The sequence below is a fragment of the Ruditapes philippinarum genome, unplaced genomic scaffold (assembly GCF_026571515.1).
Source record: "Ruditapes philippinarum isolate M1 unplaced genomic scaffold, ASM2657151v2 ctg1236_1_1_1_1, whole genome shotgun sequence".
Taxonomy (NCBI): Eukaryota; Metazoa; Mollusca; class Bivalvia; order Venerida; family Veneridae; genus Ruditapes; species Ruditapes philippinarum.
In genome coordinates, this window is record NW_026862350.1 from 3,671 (window position 1) to 23,947 (window position 20,277).

A 20,277-nucleotide genomic window follows, 5' to 3' on the forward strand; every position below is an offset into this window, starting at 1 on the left:
CGGTAAAGTTAGCGTGGGGATGGATTTTGCTGATGACTATACCCGAGTTGTCATTTCAGTAAGTATCATCTCCAATAATCTCCCTGCCCCTCTTTAATTCAGCAGCCCATTTGTTCACAGTGCTATAGGAAGGTGGCTCCTTCCCAAGTGTATCCATGAAGTCCTCATGGATTTCCTTGGGGGACATCCCTTTCTTTCGTACAGAGGTACTTAATGACGGCTCTTATTTCAACTTTCTCCATTTGGTCTAAATAACACACCCATCTACTGATCAAAGTGTGTTTTATGTTATTTTATATGGGTAAAACCTTCACTCTGTCAGTAATCTTCAATAAGATATTGGTACCGGTATCGGTATATCATGTGTAAATGTCAGTATAGTGGCTAGAAGTATATCTGGCCGAGAACTTTTTGATCATACCTCGTATCTGTTTATAGGGTGGTAAACTTATCCAAGCTTTTATGAATATATATGATTTTCTATTTATAGGTTGGCATACATTATCCTAAATTTAGTATTGGTATATGTTTATTTGTATATAGGTTGGTATACCTTATCCTAGCTTTAAAGATGTCCAGGTGAAACTAAAGAGAGAATACAATGACAAACATAAGATTGATAGAGGACTTCTAAGTGGAGGTGACTGGTATGAAATCCAGGCATTTAGGGCCTTAAACCAGGCTCTAGGAAGGTGTATAAGACACAGGTAAGTTCATACAAACTTAATTAAATTATAATGTTTAAAGATGTTTGGAGGAAGGTAGTCTAGTACTGGTGTAACTCTCCAGGAACGATGGTTAGGAAACTACCCACATATATGACTGAAATACTGTTGGGAAAAGGCTTAAAATGAGCCGCGCCAAGCATAAACAGCCGTTATCGTATAATTAATTATTCTGCGAAATATGACGTCAAAATTGGTGATGACGTAGAAAGATGGCGGCGCCCGTATTTTTACATGACAGATTGTAAACACAACAAATATGGACACTTTCGAGGTAATGTTTTAGTTTTATCTTGTTTTTACATGTAGGACACATTTATAAAGTGTTTAGGAATAAAAATCTCCATAATACAACTTGTTTTCGTTCGGATAATGAAAGAAAGTAACATTCATTTTTCATGAATTTTCAACATGTGTCATCAAGCACATGATCGTTAAAAGTGGCGCTTTAAGTTATTTAAATTAATTTAAACTAAATTGCCAACGGCTACAGGTTATAATCCCGTAGGTGTACAGATAATCTGCAAACATACCGACAAGTATGAGCCATACCCGACATCCCGTTGAAAAAATTATTTTTAAGATGGCTTTTAAAAACTTAAAAGAAAAAGATAGATCCGTAATAATATATTTTATTGTGTTTATTAGTTTAAAACTGTTTTAAACTGTTATAATTTTATAGCTCCCATCACCTCACACCCCGTCCCTTAATGAATAAAACTTTCAAATTTAAAATTAAGCGGGCAAGAACTTTACTCAGTAATTTTTTTGCGTATCAAAATACTGATATTTTTTTAACGTCTGTATAGCATATTGACTGCATAGCCGAGTGGTTAGTGTTGTGGACTGACGACCCGTTAGTCGTGGGTTCGATTCTCACTAACGCCACTCTTTTTTTAATTACTTTTTTTTTAAATTAAAGATAACTTCTTATAAATATCATTTAATGAGATTAAATAGCTAGATCTATTTATATATTTTTATGCCACCGCAGCATCTGCGATGCGGTGGCATATAGCGATTCACCTGTGTGTGTGTGTGTGTTTGTTGTTTGTGTGTTATATAGATTATATAGTGAACTTAAAAAATCTTCTTGTTGAAAAACCACTTGTCCAATTTCAACCAAACTTGGGCAGGATTGATCTTGGTGAAGGACTTCCAAAGTTGTTTCAAAGAATTTCATTCCATGCAGAAATCTGGTTGCCATGGAAGAAATTGTAAGAATAAATTTAAAAAATCTTCTTGTAAAGACCCAAAAAGCCTAGAGCTTAGATATTTTGCATAAGGCATTGTCTGGTAGACCTCCTACCAAGATTGTTCAAATTATAGCTTTGGGGTCAAAATTGGCCCCGCCCTGGGGTCATTGATTTTCACTATATGTACATATAGTAAAAACTTAAATACCTTCTTGTAAAGACCCAAAAGGCCTAGAGCTAAGATATTTTGCATAAGGCATTGTCTGGTAGACCCTTACCAAGATTGTTCAAATTATAGCCCTGGGGTCAAAATTGGCCCCGCCCCGGGGTCATTGATTTTCACTATAAACGTACATATAGAAAAACTTTTAAAATACCTTCTTGTAAAGACTCAAAAGGCCTAGAGCTTAGATATTTTGCATAAGGCATGTGTCTGGTAGACCTCTACCCAGATTGTTCAAATTATAGCCCTGGGACAAAAAACGGCCCCGCCCGGGGTCATTGGTTTTCCTTATATGTATAGAGTAAAAGCTTATAGTAAATAACTAAAAAAAAACTTTTTCCTAGCAATTGACAAATGCTAGAGGTTAGATATTTGCTCATGAACATTGTGAAGAGAATTCTCTAGCAAGATTGTTCAAATTATAGCCCTGGGTCAAAATTGCCCCTGCCCCTGGGGTCATTGATTTTCAATATATACATATAGTAAAAAATTAAAAAAATCTTATTGTCTGAAGGTACAAGGCTTAGAGCTTTAATATTAAATTTTGTTAAATGATATCATCTAAAGGTACTCTTCCAAAGTTGTTCAAATTTTGCCACTAGTGTCAAAATTGCCCTGCCCTGGGGGCCATAGGTTTTCCTTAAATGTATATAGTAAAAATCGGAAGAAAGCTACAGCTTAGATATTTGACTTAAAATGTTGTTTGGTGGACCTGTATCAAGATTGTTTTGAATGAAACCCTTGGCCTTGCCCCAAGGGGACAGTGACCTTACTTTCTTGTCCTTTGATGTACAGCTATGAAATTTTGACCATGTGCACAGTTTTAGTTGTAAAATTGAACTTTGATATCAGGTGACCTAGATTTTGATGATGTGACCTACTTTCTTTGTCCTTTGATGTACAGCTATGAAACCATGGTGCACAGATTAAGATGTAAAGTGAACTTTGATATCAGCTGACCTAGATTTTGACAAAGTGTCTTTCTGTGTTGTCCTTTGATGTAGTCGTGAAATTTAAGCTGTGTGAAATATGACCTTCACCACCGAATTCACTAGACTCAAGTGCATTGGTATATTCCTACTCTGATCTTTTATTTTTTATTAATGCGGTGGCATAGCATTTTTCTCAAATGCAATCTTGTTTTTACAGGAGCTGGATGATCTTCTGTCAAGTTTCGGTTTGTCACATCAGTCAAACACGTGTAATTCTGTAGCCATCCGAAATGAAAGTGAAAATGAAGTTATAGAGGCACCAGTTATATCCATTGAGTCACGACTAGACAGATATTTTACAGCTAGTCTTGTTTTGGATCCTGTTAAAATGCAGGGGACAATCAAGGTAATCCTGACACTTACCAAAATAGTGATGATTCCGCAGGAGTGACTTTGACAATCTAAAAACACATTTTATAAACAGGGGCTGAAAATTGGACAAAAAACGGGCTTCAGAAATTTTACCCTTTTCCTCATTTTTAAGCAAATTTTCCCTTTAATCAAAAGGGGAAAGGGAAAAAAAAATTTGAAAAGGGGAAATCAAATAATGGGCCCCCTTTAAAAAAAGAAAAAATTTTTGACTTTAAGGGATGTAAAAAAGACCCAAAAACCTCCCTTTAATAAATTTATTATTTGTTTGGAGAAAAAAATTTTTTGCCTAAACCTTTTTTGGTGGCCCTTTGAAGAAAAAAAGACAGGCAACTAGAAATATCAAACACCATATGGAAGAACCGGTCCCTAAACCACGTTTTCCACGGTCTTTACGGGAAGCCCGGGGTTTCCCAAAGGGCATTTCCTCCAGACGTTATTAAAGATGCAGTTAAGTATATACTGAGTTTACGCACGAACGGGAGGGATTGCCTCAGCCTGCAGCACTAAGGGGGAGGGATGATGAGGCCCCTATATATATTTACCGTCATCTGATACAAAAACATTCAGTGGGCACAGTGATTACGTTACACGCTTGTACGGAAGTTGGAAAGCGGTATGTTGGTTTATCAACATTTAAAGATATAATGGAATAATTGTGTCCCTCATATAAAAATAGCGTCGCCGAAAGAAGGATGTTGTGTAAAGCCTGTGAGGACTGTAAACAGGATATTAAGCTTGCCCAGAGTGAAAACGACAAGATAGATGCAACATTGAAATACCATCAACATGTGCTGCAAGCTAGAAAGGAACGTGATCTTTACGTGGAAAACTTGTAGAAAAATCAAAAGCAATGTTTGTAAACCGGGAACAACACAACCAGGCTGCCGGTGATAAACTTTTCTACAAATGACGTACATTATACATTTGACTTTCAGTCAGTATGTTAAGTTACCACACCAATGCACAAGAAAAGAGACCCACATTTTTCATTCAGCACCGAAAAAAGTGCAGGTATGAGTTTTCAATCTAACTATGCTAATTATCTATATTTTTCATGTATGCATTGTAAACTTTTTTGTTTCTTTTACAAATTACTATTTAAACGTGAAAAATTACCTGTTAGTACCATAGGTTAATATAAAATTTTCTTTTCGTTTTCAAAATCTATACTTTGAATAATTTTTCTATGCAGTAAATGTGTACATGCTGTATCTTTCAGATATTGGTTTCCGAGCCGATGGCTACGAGAAACAGTACAACTATCTCATAGATGAGGACGCAAACGATTGGTAATTAAAACAGTTTTTTCGGCATTTTCTGTAAAATTATAATAGAAAATTAAAATAAAAAAATTACTAAATGAATTATTATCCAGTATGTGCGATGATAAGCATACTTTTTAAAGTTTTTTTTTTGTAACTGCAATGCATGCAGTATTTTTTTTCAGTAACATTTCAAGTATAACAGCATTGAATATCATCGTGTCTTCTAAATTACAGCAAATTAGTTCAAATATCGAGTTTATGTGTCATTTTTCTTTTTGTTTTAGGTCCAGATGGCACACTTGTACATGGACCAGACCCGGTCATCTCAATGCTAGACCATGCCTTCAACTCGTTCGGTACTGGAGAAAGTGATTGTGGGATTCACGCAGATAATTGTTTTGGTAGTTATTTTTCACATCTCAAGTATTCTTATTAGTTGTAACTGCCTCAGTTTGAACTGAGCCATAAAAATGCCGGTGTAAAATAGTTCCTTAAAACTAAACTTGTTTAGTATTCTATTTTGTTCTAAATGTGCATGTATTGAGATTTAATAAAAAGTAGTAATGATTGAAAAATAATAGAGTTACTACAGGATATAACAATAACATAATGTAACTTTAGAGCTTTGATTTTTTTTTTTAATTTAGCTTTTATTTGATTTTTCTCAATTCTTTAACATTATTGTATGTAATTAAATACATGAATTTTAAAATCTTTTCCACAGGTTCAGAATAAGAATAGATACGTAACTAGCCTACTTGTCATGGCGTACGATGATTGGATCACACATAGAAATATCAAATACATGATGCAGTTTCACCAGGACATACAAGGTAGCTTTTGAATTTTTAATTGTTCTATTAAACGGTTACCAAGCAATTTCGTTAATTATTTAGAAAAGATATTATTTTCGCCGAAAAAATATATACTATATTAAGCCTAAATGAGACGAGAACTTTGATTTTAAAACATGTTTTCCTTAATCTCTAATAATATGAAAATGAAGGAAATGTAAAGCACGATCGAGTTCAGACTGTAAAAATCATGTATATAATATAGAATTGACCGGAAAAAGGTTTAATTACCGTAAAATATTTCTACGTCATAAGCTAATTGATGGTGTCAGTAAAACATGCAAATGAATGACAAATACACTGCTGATCAAATCTTTTATCTCATTAATATTAATAAGTCAATGGTAAAATTCTCAGGGAATTTGAGCTTTACCTCACCAATCATATTTGTTTTGCATTTAACTTTATATATTCAGGTGCTTGATCGACGCGGGATTTTGAACGATAAAGAAGTTGTTATCGGCGTTCAAATTGTGATACTCTCCAACACGTGACGGAAGTAGTGCAGAAGTCAGCACACAGTAATGTCCCGTTACTTATGGTGAATGGATGTGGAAAGGCTGGAAGGTGTTCCTCGCAGACAGATTCAAAAAAAGTGGCCGAACATCTCAAAATATCCCCACTTCCGTTCACGTCACTCGAACCCGGTATAGTATACATGAAGGTAGCTGCAGATGATACTAATGAAAAATACGATTTGTAATTTGTAAGACAACTATCTACAAATGGATAGAAATGACCTTCCATCTGTCATACATCCTGCAGGATTAAGCCGGGAACGTCAGACGTACTTGTACCGTCACGTCAGACCACTTGTGAGACGCCCGTTCCAAGATGTTCTTTTGCCCAGTTCCCCCGTCAAGCGATGGGCAGTGATTAGTTATACAAATTTCTATACACTAGTTCCTAAAGTATCAAGTGTTAAGGATATATTTAAGCTGGTGGTATCTCATGATAAAACTTACTATTCTGTGTACAGTGGTGATTTTGAGTATTTACTGTTGTGCTTCTACGATCACAGCGTTTTCGTAATAACTGATATTTGTGACCTATTATCATTAAAGTAACATTTTAATGTTATTTTTAGATAATGTTTTATTTAATAATTACAGAAATAGATAATTTTGGATGAGTGTACGTAATTTTTTTTACTAAATTTATTGAACGAGTTGAATAAAATCATATTAAGTGAACCTTATAGCAAAATATTGTTTTATTCAACGACTTCAATAAATTTAGTATTGAATCTACACGAAAATAATGTATTTTTTTATTCAATAAATAATGATTTTATTTATTGCATATATAAAATAAGAACTATTAACTGTTTTGAAAATATCATTTGTCATTTTTCATTGACGCGCCTATAGTGTACGCTTACATTAGCGCGCTTTTACGGCTATGTTTATATATAGCGCAAATGACGTCACGTCAAAAATGTTATAACACTAGTTTAATATCGTTTTTTATTCATAAAATAGCTTATTTATACTCCTGTGCCGCGGTTTATGTGATAAATTCAATTATATTACGCCACAACTGTCTCTTTTACGTAAGTAAATAAATACATTTTCGACGTTTTGAAATGATGTTATCAACGTTGACGTTAGTGGCGTTACTTGACGTCAGCTTTTTCAAAGCCGTTACGTTTAAGCTTTTTCGTGCAAATGTGAGTCGAATAAAGTATAGAAAGTTATACATTACAAGAAAATTTAAAAAATGCACTAACGCATGATGGGAAAAAGCCGAAAATATCCAAAAATTACTATAACGGCTGTTTATGCTTGGCGCGGCTCAAATGAAACAAAGAAACAAACAAAGATGTTTGATTTTTTTTGTGTGGAAGTTTATTCAATTTTAGAAATAATAATTGTTAATTTTTCTTATTGACCTATATCTTAGTTATAAAAGAAAAACTTTGATTCTCCACAGAAAAAATTAAAATTATTGTTGTGTTATGTAAAAATGTTCTGTTTATCTTACAGAAAAGACTGGGGAGCTTTGATCATTGTTGATGATAGATTTGTTAAACGAACAGAAAAATATTGCAAGAGTAAGTACAGTAAACACTTCCTAATCCATATACTCTGTAATCTGGCATTTTTGTCAAGTTCAAAACAGTTTTTCCTCTTTAAGGATTGTCGTCCAGTCCAGACAATTTTAAAAATCCAGTTCTTGTATTCTTTATTCTAAATACAAATGCTTTTTCTGTCCATCATTGACCATGTTACACAGTTTTTCTATATAAGGGTTCTTGTCCACTCAGTCCACACAATTTTCAAAGTCCCAATTCTTTGTGTTGCCTTCTTTATTCTAAATCGAAAAGCTTTCCCTGGTCTGAAACATCCTTGAACGTGTTACACTTATTATTGACTCCAGTTTTTAGAAGACCAGAAAGAAACAAAAAATTCATGTTATCATTCAAAGAACTTAAAGGCACATTATGCCTCAGAAATCTGTGTTTTTAAGTAGTTATGTGTCGTAAAGGTAGCAAAAATGTAAACAAAGTAGCATTTTAACTTCCATACAAAAAAACAAAATAATTATACCAACAACAGCCAACAGGAATAACATGCAAAAGAAAGTTCATATTTATAGCAGATGAGTATGTTTTTGGAAATTGTAACAAGATACAGAAATAAACAGGTTTTTAGAAATCAAATTTAGAGGCATTTCAGAGGCATAATGAGCATTTAAGGGAAAATGATTTTTAATGATAGATTCTTCATCATTATTATATAGTTACATTGTATGTTATATGTGTATTAACAGGTTTGTCAAGATGGGTAAGATCCAAGGTACAGACATTTAAACATTGTATGTTATATGTGTATTAACAGGTTTGTCAAGATGGGTAAGATCCAAGGTACAGACATTTAAACATTGTATGTTATATGTGTATTAACAGGTTTGTCAAGATGGGTAAGATCCAAGGTACAGACATTTGATGTGTTCTCCGACTTTCTCACGTCCATGTCAAACTTTACTGAGAAAATGATCAAAGAAATGCCCAAAGTGAGGTAAGTACATGTATATACCAGAATATTAAAGATATTGAACCTTTCTTGAAATATTTGTTTTTGAATTTTTATCTAACCAGAAAGTTCTAGAGGTGTAATGATTCATCGATGCATCGCGATCTGTCTTATCCTCGATGTATGCCTCGTAATGAAATTACAAATTCCAATATATTGCGATGCAATACATATTTCACCTCCCGATGTATCGATACAGCGGGAAGGTATCGCAATACACTAACAATATCTTCCAGGAATATAAGGACACACGTATTTTTTGAAAGACTGAAACTCGGATGAAAACAAAGAACAAGCGCGACTTTTATCATACCATCGTTGTCATCTCGTTTCCCCATGTCCGCAATAACGGTTACTAACCAAGTTTTATCAATTCCATGAAAATGGGCTGGTGCTCTTTGAACTTGTTTATAATAAAAACATAATTAGAGATCTATGCGATTTCAAGAAAAAACAACCTACAAACATGAATTTGTAATTTTATTTTGTCGCACTTAATGTCGGATTAAAATATTGATATTCGTCACGTATTTATACTTTCATTTCCGTTGACATCATTTTCCTGTAAAAAAAACACGACAAAACAAACAAACAGAAAACATGAAAACTGCAAAATATTTAGAAGGGGAAATTACAGTCAATCCTCCCTGGTCATATAATTCACGAGTTTTGGGAACATCAGACAGTGTTGTATAATGTGGAAGACCGGACTTGAAGTGTTTGCAAAATTTGCAAACTCAAAATAAAATACTCTGGGGTTGAGCACAAATCTTTAAAGAAAACTGAGACTGAAACTCATAAACTGTCATTTTCACAGTTCTTGACCTTATTGTAGATCACTTGTTACTATTTTTTTCACAAGAAAAATCTTTAGTGATGTATTGTAAGACTGAAATTGTTAAACTGCCATATTCACAGTAGTGGACTTTAGTGTTAGAATAGCTAGTAGATATCAATTTGCTGTTATGGTGTAATTAAAAATACCTTTAATCCTCAAGTTATCAGAAAAGTAAATTGTTGAAAGATCAAAATAGGAATCCAAGTTATAACAACAAGTTAAAGAGTTTATTTTTTTGTTATTGTAATAGTTTTATATTATATTTGTAATTATTATGCTGTAAACAAAAGGCCAAATTTTTATATACTAAGTCTGAAAGTCAGTATCGTAATACGTATCGCATCGCAACATAAGAATCGCAATATGCATCGCATTTCTTCAAAGTATGCAATACATATCGTGAATCACATTGTTTTGTAAAACAAATATCGTGATATGTATCGTGACAGAAAAAGCTGGCAATGCACAGCCCTAGAAAGTTCATTTTGTAAAATTTCCATATCTCTGTTTTGTTAACAGAATACAAAATTAGGGAAAAAAATGTTTCTACCCTTGAAGCATTAGTAATAATAGTTTTCAAAGAATGTTAATTTACTAATTAATTCAAATATTATATTGAGATGAAATGGTTATATTTTATACAGTTTTAGCAATTTGTTTATTTTGTCTGATATTAAGTTTTGTTATGATTATATATCTGTTTTTATATGCATTTGACCAGTGCATACCAATATTGTTTAGCAATGATGATTGTATGCATTGTTTGCTATTTAGTAAGAACTTATTTTGATATTTTTTCTAAAATATGATGAATGATTTTTGTCCATGTTGAAAGATGGACAGGTCCATTGAAGATATTAATTGGGAAAGAGCTAATATTGTCACCTTAGTGCAATAACTTAAATTTAGAAGGACCTTTCTCGTTACTGCACTAAGATGGCATATTATATACATGTATTGGTGTACATATGTCTGAATATATGTCCAGAGTAAAATTATTTACTTGATTATTTACAGTCCAGGCACGTCGTTTATTCCCAGTACACCAGAACAAAAAATGATAAATGGTCTTGTTAGTCCCCTACCTGTTTACCGGAGGGGACTTTAGGTTTACCCTCCGTCCGTCCGTCCGTCAGTCCGCACTACCGAATAGGGATAGGGGGCCATCTAACTGTAAACAGAACAAAGGAGAACAATAGAATTCATTCCGTAACAATAGAGTAAGGGGCCATTTGCCCTCTATTAAACAATAGAATATAACAAAAGAAATGGTCCCTTATTCCATTTCAGCCGGACGTCCGTCCGTCTGTCCGTCCGTCAGTCCGTCCGTCCACAAAACTGGATCCCACGATAACGCAAAAAGTACTGAAAATATTTTAATGAAACTTGATATATGGATAGATGGCATTATGGAGATTATGCACGTCTTTTTCTTTTTTTCCTATGCTGAAAATTCTGGTTGCTATGGCAACAAATAGACTGAAAATATGGCAAATTTTACACATAACCTGGATCCAGTGATAACGCAAAAAGTACTGAAAATATTTTTATGAAACTTGACATATGGGTAGATGGCAGTATAGAAATTATAAACATCCTTATCTTCCTATGTTGAAAATTCTGGTTGCTATGGCAACAAATAGACTGAATTTCAAGATTTCTGATTCTAGTTTTTAAGTTTTTTCACTATAAGTTCTTTATTTCTTAAGGTATTTTCTTCAAACTTTAAATATAAGTTGCTAGTCATCAACCACATCATATGTGACAAGGTTTACAACTCTAGGACAAAATTTATCAGAATTACCTCCCTTGAACTTAAAATTTTCATGAAAAAAATATTGTTTTTTTTAATAACTTCTTTTTTTTTTGAATGTATCTACTTCAAACTTCATATAAATTTTTCTTATTATCACTCAACATTTGTGAGAAAGTTCAATGCTCTAGCAAGACTATTTCCAGAATTATGCCCCTTTTGAACTTAGACTTTTTTTTGAGAAATTGGTAATTTTTACTCCAACTTCTTCAATCATGATAGGATTTTCTTCAAACTCCCACATCATAATAATATGACAAATTTTATAAATCTAGCATCCATATTTCCAGAATAATTTCCTCCTTAAACTTTTAATTTTTCCTATTCATTCTTTTAACTCAAATTCAAAATGAACATTCATTATTCATACCTTCATTACTAATTGTTCTTTGTTTCACTCACATCATGTATGACATCTTGCATCTTTATTTCAAGAGTTATCTCCTTTTTAAAAATTTTGCTTTTAAAAATGTTATATTTTGATAACAGGGATGTTTAAAAAATAACTTTAGAGTGTCCTTCAGTCCGTCTGTCTGTCTGTACATAAAAACTGTTTCCTGTGATCACTTTTAAAGAACTTTTTCAACAAATTTACTTAAAATAGAAACATGTGAATGGCCAATAGCCCTTCAGAATGTTGCTGGGGTTCTAACCGGTAGGGGACTTATGGATTGCTTGCAATACTATGATAATTGCTTGTATAATTTGAAAGATGGACAAGTTCATTGAAGATATTAATTTGGTAAGAGCTAATATCATTACCTTAGTGCAATAAATGGTTAACTTCTATTAGATTTAGAAGGACCTAACCCCTTACTGCATTAAGGAGACGATATGTATATGTTATGGGTGTACATATGTCTTAACATATCTCAATGTTAAAAAGATTTACTTGATTATTTACAGTCCAGACACATCATTTATTCCCAGTACACCATGTGACGACAGAAGAGTTTCTGTTTATAAGAGACATTCACCAGATAATTCATACTTAAATAGTACTATACAGGCTTCACCTTATTTCACGTACGTATTTTGTTATCTTTGTTGTAGTTTAAGATTTACTACGGAAGACCTAAGATGCTCCTCTATCTATTATTTCAAGCAAAGTTTGATACCTAAGAGCTTCTGTAAGCTATCCTAGATTGCTTCTTCACATGAAAGAATCTAAAATTTGGGTTGAAATTTCATTATCACAAGGCTAAGATTGAGCTTTAACTCAATTTTTTTTATAGAGCCTGGCCAGACAGCTTGAATATACACACTGTCTGACTGTATATAGGTGACATCTAGGCATTTTCATTATGACACAAAAACAGATTAATGTTAAATAGCTAAAATTTTTACTAAATTGTTATAGCATTTTTGGATGTCAATATTATAATTAGTTGTGGAAGGTAAATGGCATTAGTCCTATTCACTTTTTATGCCCCCATTTCGAAGAAAAGGGGGTATATTGCTTTGCACTTGTCGGTCCGTCGGTCCGTAGACCAAATGGTTTCCGAGTGATAACTTAAGAACCCTTAGGCCTAGGAACTTCAAACTTGGTATGGTGATTGGTCATGACCAGTAGATGACCCCTATTGATTTTGGGGTCAAGGGGTCAAAGGTCAAGGTCACATTGACCTTGAAAGCAAAAACGGTTTCTGATCAATAACTAAAGAACCTTAAGGCCTAGGAACTTCAAACTTGGTATGGTGATTGGTCATGACCAGTAGATGACCCCTATTGATTTTGGGGTCAAGGGGTCAAAGGTCAAGGTCACATTGACCTTGAAAGCAAAAACGGTTTCCGATCAATAACTAAAGAACCTTAAGGCCTAGGAACTTCAAACTTGGTATGGTGATTGGTCATGACCAGTAGATGACCCCTATTGATTTTGGGGTCAATGGGTCAAAGGTCAAGGTCACATTGACCTTGAAAGCAAAAACGGTTTCCGATCATTAACTAAAGAACCTTAAGGCCTAGGAACTTCAAACTTGGTATGGTGATTGGTCATGACCAGTAGATGACCCCTATTGATTTTGGGGTCAAGGGTCAAAGGTCAAGGTCACATTGACCTTGAAAGCAAAAACGGTTTCCGATCAATAACTTAAGAACCTTAAGGCCTAGGAACTTCAAACTTGGTATGGTGATTGGTCATGATCAGTAGATGACCCCTATTGATTTTGGGGTCAAGGGGTCAAAGGTCAAGGTCACATTGACCTTGCAAGCAAAAACGGTTTCCGATCAATAACTAAAGAACCTTAAGGCCTAGGAACTTCAAACTTGGTATGGTGATTGGTCATGACCAGTAGATGACCCCTATTGATTTTGGGGTCAATGGGTCAAAGGTCAAGGTCGTATTGACCTTGAAAGCAAAAACGGTTTCCGTTCATTAACTAAAGAACCTTAAGGCCTAGGAACTTCAAACTTGGTATGGTGATTGGTCATGACCAGTAGATGACACCTATTGATTTTGGGGTCAAGGGGTCAAAGGTCAAGGTCACATTGACCTTGAAAGCAAAAAAACGGTTTCCGATCAATAACTTAAGAACCTTAAGGCCTAGGAACTTCAAACTTGGTATGGTGATTGGTCATGATCAGTAGATGACCCTATTGATTTTGGGGTCAAGGGGTCAAAGGTCAAGGTCACATTGACCTTGTAAGCAAAAACCGTTTCCGATCAATAACTAAAGAACCTTAATGCCTAGGAACTTCAAACTTGGTATGGTGATTGGTCATGATCAGTAGATGACCCCTATTGATTTTGGGTCAAGGGGTCAAAGGTCAAGGTCACATTGACTTTGAAAGCAAAAACGGTTTCCGATCAATAACTAAAGAACCTTAAAAGGCCTAGGAACTTCAAACTTGGTATGGTGATTGGTCATGACCAGTAGATGACCCCTAATTGATTTTGGGGTCAATGGGTCAAAGGTCAAGGTCACATTGACCTTGAAAGCAAAAACGGTTTCCGATCAATAACTAAAGAACCTTAAGGCCTAGGAACTTCAAACTTGGTATGGTGATTGGTCATGACCAGTAGATGACCCCTATTGATATTGGGTCAAGGGGTCAAAGGTCAAAGGTCACATTGACCTTGAAAGCAAAAGCGGTTTCCGATCAATAACTAAAGAACCTTAAGGCCTAGGAACTTCAAACTTAGTATGGTGATTGGTCATGATCAGTAGATGACCCCTATTGATTTTGGGGTCAAGGGGTCAAAGGTCAAGGTCACATTGACCTTGTAAGCAAAAACGGTTTCCGATCAATAACTAAAAGAACCTTAAGGGCTAGGAACTTCAAACTTGGTATGGTGATTGGTCATGATCAGTAGATGACCCCTATTGATTTTGGGGTCAAGGGGTCAAAGGTCAAGGTCACATTGACCTTGTAGGTAAAAACGGTTTCCAATCAATAACTAAAGAACCTTAAGGCCTAGGAACTTCAAACTTTGTATGGTGATTGGTTATGACCAATCAGATGACCCCTATTGATTTTGGGGTTAAGGGGTCAAAGGTCAAGGTCACATTGACCTTGTAGGAAAAAAACGGTTTCCAATCAATAATGAAAGAACCCTTAGGCCTAGGGACTTCAGACTTGAGATGGTGATTGGTCATGATCACTAGATGACCCTATTGATTTTGGGGTCAAGGGGTCAAAGGTCAAGGTCACATTGACCTCTTAGGTAAAAACGGTTTCTGATCAATAACTAAAGAAACTTTTAGGCCTAGGAACTTCAAACTTGGTATGGTGATTGGTATTGACCAGCAGATGACCCCTATTGATTTTGGGGTTAAGGAGTTAAAGGGCAAGGTCACATTGACCTTGTAGGTAAAAATGCTTTCCGATCAATAACTTAAGAACCCTTATGCCTAGGAACTTCAAACTTGGTATGGTGATTGGTCATGACCAGCAGATGACCTATTGATTTTGGGGTCAAGGGGTCAAAGGTCAAGGTCACATTGACCTTGTAATTAAAAACAGTTTCCGATCAATTTACTAAAAACGCTTAGGCCTAGGAACTTCAACCTTTGTGTGATGATTGGTCATGACCAGCAGATGACCCCTATTGAGTTTTAGGTGAAGGGGTCAAAGGTCAAGGTCACAATGACCTTGTAAGTAAAAACGGTTTCTGATCAATAACTAAAGAACGCTTCGGCCTAGGAACTTCAAACTTGGCATGGTGATTGGTCATGACCAGCAGATGACCCCTATTGATTTTGGGGTCAAAGGTCAAGGTCACATTGACCTTGTATGTTAAAACGGTTTCCGATCAATAATAAGAGAACCCTTAGGCCTAGGAACTTCAACCTAGGCATGGTGATTGGTCATGACCAGCAGCTGACCCCTATTGATTTTGGGGTCAAGGGGTCAAAGGTCAAGGTCACATTGACCTTGTAGGTAAAAACGGTTTCTGATCAATTTACTAAAAACGCCTAGGCCTAGGAACTTCAAACTTTGTATGATGATTGGTCGTGACCAGCAGATGACCCCTATTGAGTTTTGGGTCAAGGGGTCAAAAGTCATGACCAGTAGATACTTTATAACCCTTATTAATTGTTTGATCACTGGGTCAGAAGTCATGCATAATAACCTTATCACATGACTAATTGGCTGCTGATAGGGGGCATACATGTTTTACAAACATATCTTGTTATATTATATGTCTATCACAATTTAAAAATTGTAGACTATATATTCCCATGGCTTTACTAATATGGATGTCAATTAATGGAGATATGTTTTGAAGACAACACAAGTTGGTGGTCTTCTAAAATTATGTGTAGTAAAGGGTCACTGAGGTGAAGGTCGTTCTTTTTACACTTCTGCTCATAAAAATCCTGTCTTTTGACTAATTTCTTATATTTGTTGGTAGAGTCCTTAATTTAACCTTAATGTTTGATGCATTTAGTCCACACATAGGTCAAGGTCATTAGTGCTGAAAATAGATTTTGATACTTTTGCTTAAACAGCCTTTGAAAAGTACTTTTTTGAAGAGAACACAAGTTTTAAAGTTTGTTTCGTTATTTTGTTGTTATTTGTTTAGTTATTTTATTTTTAATTGTTTGTTTTAATTACAGAAGTCCACCATTGAGTCAGTCTCCAGATTTGCAAAATCTATTTAGAACTCCTGAAACCTCAAGCAAGAGAAGATCAGTAACTAGCCCAGCTGCTCCAGTGTTTACTGGAGTTACCTCCCCTACAGTACACCAGCAGGTGCTTGCTGGAGTTACTTTCCCTACAATACATCAACAGGTTCTTACAGGAGTAACCTCCCTTAATATACAGCAGCAGATTCTGAATGTGATTAATTCAGGGACAGGACCAAAAGATCAGCCATATTACATTATTGTAAACCAAGGGACATCGAGTGAACAAACATTTCTATAGAACCAAACAAACATGGAGGTAAATGATACAAAAGTAAAATATTGAATTTATAATATCATTTAAACTTGAATTATTAAAAGAGACAAAAATTATTTTACCCTATTTGATTCCCATTAAAAATAATAGTAATTATTTATCTTTAAAAATTCAAAGGAACTTTTCTTTGGTTTTTTGACATGACAGGACTGAAAATATTTGTTTTCGTGATAAATGTTCCATTTGATGTAGGTCTTACCCAATATAGTGTGTGCAAATTTCAGATTGTTTGCTTACTATGTTGTTTTGTTCCTCAATATATTTATTCTAATTTTGAAAAATGACTCAAATCAGGCTAAGAATAGCACAAAAATGTGCTTTTCAATTTATATATTAGTAAATTTTTTTTTTGCATATCTTTCTGTTTTATGTGCCTCGGCTGATCTATGTCAGAAATTAAAATTTTGTGTCTTTAGAGTTTTGGACCTTAGTGGAGTTCCTTTAAAGTTTAAATCAAAGTTCTTTTGAAGTGTTTCTGTTTCTCTAGATACAAGGAAATTTTGCATAAAATGTTATTAAGTAGTAAATGCTTCTTCAGATCTTTACTGAACATTTAAAAATAACATGAATCTTATTATTTGCTGTTTTATGTGATTTAGGCAATCAGCAGATGCCCGCCCAGATGCCATCAATGGTTCCTCCGATTGTACCCTTAACACAAGCTGCAGGTCAGCAAGTGGTGTTGAACATGCCTGGAACCAGTCAGCATCAAACTATTTTACTGGCAATGCCTCAACATCCAGTGCAGGGAACCAACTTGCCACAGTCTGCCACTATTCCGGGAACCAGTCTAAAATCTGATTTCAGGGGAGGTAATCAGCTGGACAAAATCAATTCCACTGATGGTTTAAAATCAGAAAATGTGTCTAAAGAAGAAAAGAAAGCAGATATAGTATTCACTCTTGGGTCAAGCACACTTAGTGCAGAAGAACAACTGAAGAAATTTGTTAGTTCAAATCAAGCTCCACGAAATCAGGCCTACTATGTTGTTGTAAATAAAGGGGAGACAAATGAGAGGGCATTCTTTATTGAACCAAACAAAAAAGGAAAATCTAAACCCAACACTGAAAAGAAAATTGAAGCAGGTAATTACATGTAATTTGATTTTTTATATGTAATATGTACACTAAAGGTATCTTATTTTGTGTTATTATGAGTATTTTAAGACTGTAGATGTGACTTTAGACATATTTTGCTAGCATGTATATACCATCAATACCTATGTTTAGTTTTGGTAATAATCCACTGTTTTCTTCAAAGATTTATCTACCTGTTACAGGCAAATTTGCATTTGGATCTCTATTCTCCAGTCTCCTGTGAAAATTTATTTTTACCTTTCTGTCTGGTAAATACATGATTGTAGCAAATGAATTTTACTCCTTTATTTAGGTTAAAATATTGCAATAAAAAAAAACTATTGTCTTTTCTGTCCACTTAAGTTGGATAGTAAATTTGATTGTTGAGTTGGAATAAGAATAAATTAATGTCTAAACTAGACTTTAATTTTATGGATGTGTGCACTTTGTGTGTTTTCATTTAAGATAAATTAAAAGTCTTTGTTATGTTGTTTAGGGCGTATATTACCTATTTTTCAAAGCTTTAACAAGTGCCAAAAGGTGTAAATTCAAACACTAATTGTAAAATGCCTTATAAGAAATGATGATATCTTCAATATCTTATTTAATTGGACTGACATGGGGTATTTGTTAACATTTGTTGATGTACTGATGTTATTTCCAGAGAAAATTGATGACAGACTAGTTAAAACACTAGATCCAGTCAAAACAGAGCAGGACAAAAAACCAGTCAAGGTAGAACAGGAAGTGGTAGTGCCTGATTCTTCTACAGGAGATCCAGAACCTCAGAACAAGTTCCTAAAATTTTGCCAGCTTCCAAAAACCCCAGCTAAAGTTCCAGTGGCAGCTGTTACACCTCAGAGACAATCTGAACAGGTTTTTAATTAATTATTCATATAATTGGGAATTAATGGCAGCAATATCACATGATTGAATTACAGAAATATTTAGATCAAATTAATTTTAAATATGTAAGAGCTTTTTCTGCTGAAAATTAAAAGCTGTGGATCAAATATCACATTGTCATACATGTATTACATTTAGATTTGTTGCAATGATTTAATTACACTTATCTTTATGACGTATAATTGACTGATTATGAAAAATACTTAGGATAACAATATTGTGGTGTTGTTTTTGTCTCCTACACTATTAACTAATCATGACTCTTTTAAGCAATGCAAGATTGATGGCTCTACTCAGCTTTTGTGTTCCTCCTATTGTAGACAAAAGTTTGCTACATGGCCTAAAGCCTAATAAAATGACTGAAAGTGTTAGGCCTAAAAATAAATGTATATATTGTACTGGAGATAGGGCTCCTTTTATATATCACCATTCCTGTCTGTCAATAAACATTAATACTGGCATAAAATATAAAAACAAACAGGTGTACATACTGCCCCACTGTTGTGGTGCTCTTGTTAACAGCAGGATTATACCCTTGTAGACTGTTAAATAATATTTTTATTCTGTGTGTAAGAGGATTTATCAAAAGGAAAACCTGTAAATTTTTTGTAAAGATATTGTTACTGTTTTTAGGAAATCAAAACAGAAACTGTTGATTCTGTGAAAGAAGAACAAGGTTATCTTCCCCAGAATATGTCAAAAACTTCACACAATCCTCAAACTACATCAACCACTAGACAGGTTACAGCCTACATGTACATCACCTGTACTCTTTGAAGATGGCCAGCAGATGGACCAGCTCCTGACAGTATAGATAAAACAAATAACCTTGCTCATTTAGATAAAGAACAGAGCATGAAGAAAGAAACCGATTTTCAAGAAAAGAAATTCACTTTCTACAAAAACGCTTAAATCTGAGATTGAGGACTGTAAAGGAACATCAAAAGATGGAGATAGTAATATTGATGAAGTAAATGATGATAAAGACAATGCTGACGATTTTAAAGAAGAGAGTAAAGAAGGAAGAAAAATTAAGCCTTCAACAAGAGGAAAGGTAGACATGTCAGTGGTTGATAAAGTTAAGCAGGTAGAAAGAAGTCAGATGATGTTCTACAAGAACAATAAATAAGAAAATGTTGGAGAGGAATTAGTAGAGGGGGACTCGGCATCAGGTGATTAATTTTATTAATGTTTTTATCATATACAGTCTTAACAGTAAAATTCATAAAACATTAGATGTTATTAAACATTTTTTTAATCTTTTAGGAAAGTTTTCTAAAGTCAAAGTTTAAAGTCAAGTTTTAAAAGTTTACTTAATATGTTGTTTAAAGTAAATTAGCATAATTAATATAAAATGTGAAATTTTCTGAAAAAAAATAGCTAACATGATGCTCTTCATTAAAGATATACTATGTTCATCCTTGAGTTAAATATTTAATATGGAAATTTATAGAAATTCTTAATGAATATATCTTATTTGAATAAAAGAATGCCTTATGATTTATGAAGAATTTTATATTACTCCAAACTAGTAGCAAATGAAATAATTATACTCAACCTGGTGTTGTATATG

At 34.1% G+C, this 20,277-nt stretch overlaps 2 protein-coding genes across 2 annotated transcripts; both read left to right on the top strand.

Moving 5' to 3' along the window:
- Positions 1–543: 543 nt before the first annotated feature.
- Positions 544–17,459, top strand: LOC132718786 (Fanconi anemia group J protein homolog; the record flags this gene model as incomplete). Its single annotated transcript, XM_060702515.1, is given in 6 exon segments — positions 544–707; positions 7,613–7,680; positions 8,536–8,647; positions 12,220–12,339; positions 16,377–16,704; positions 17,322–17,459. Coding segments are annotated over 5 exon segments (774 nt in total), but the record flags the coding sequence as incomplete, so codon positions are not given.
- LOC132718788 (uncharacterized) lies at positions 17,333–19,738 on the top strand. Its single transcript, XM_060702516.1, has 3 exons — positions 17,333–17,807; positions 18,463–18,674; positions 19,338–19,738. Exons 1-3 carry the CDS (start codon positions 17,333–17,335, stop codon positions 19,479–19,481), a joined length of 831 nt encoding a protein of 276 aa, XP_060558499.1. The 3' UTR covers positions 19,482–19,738.
- Positions 19,739–20,277: the final 539 nt, after the last annotated feature.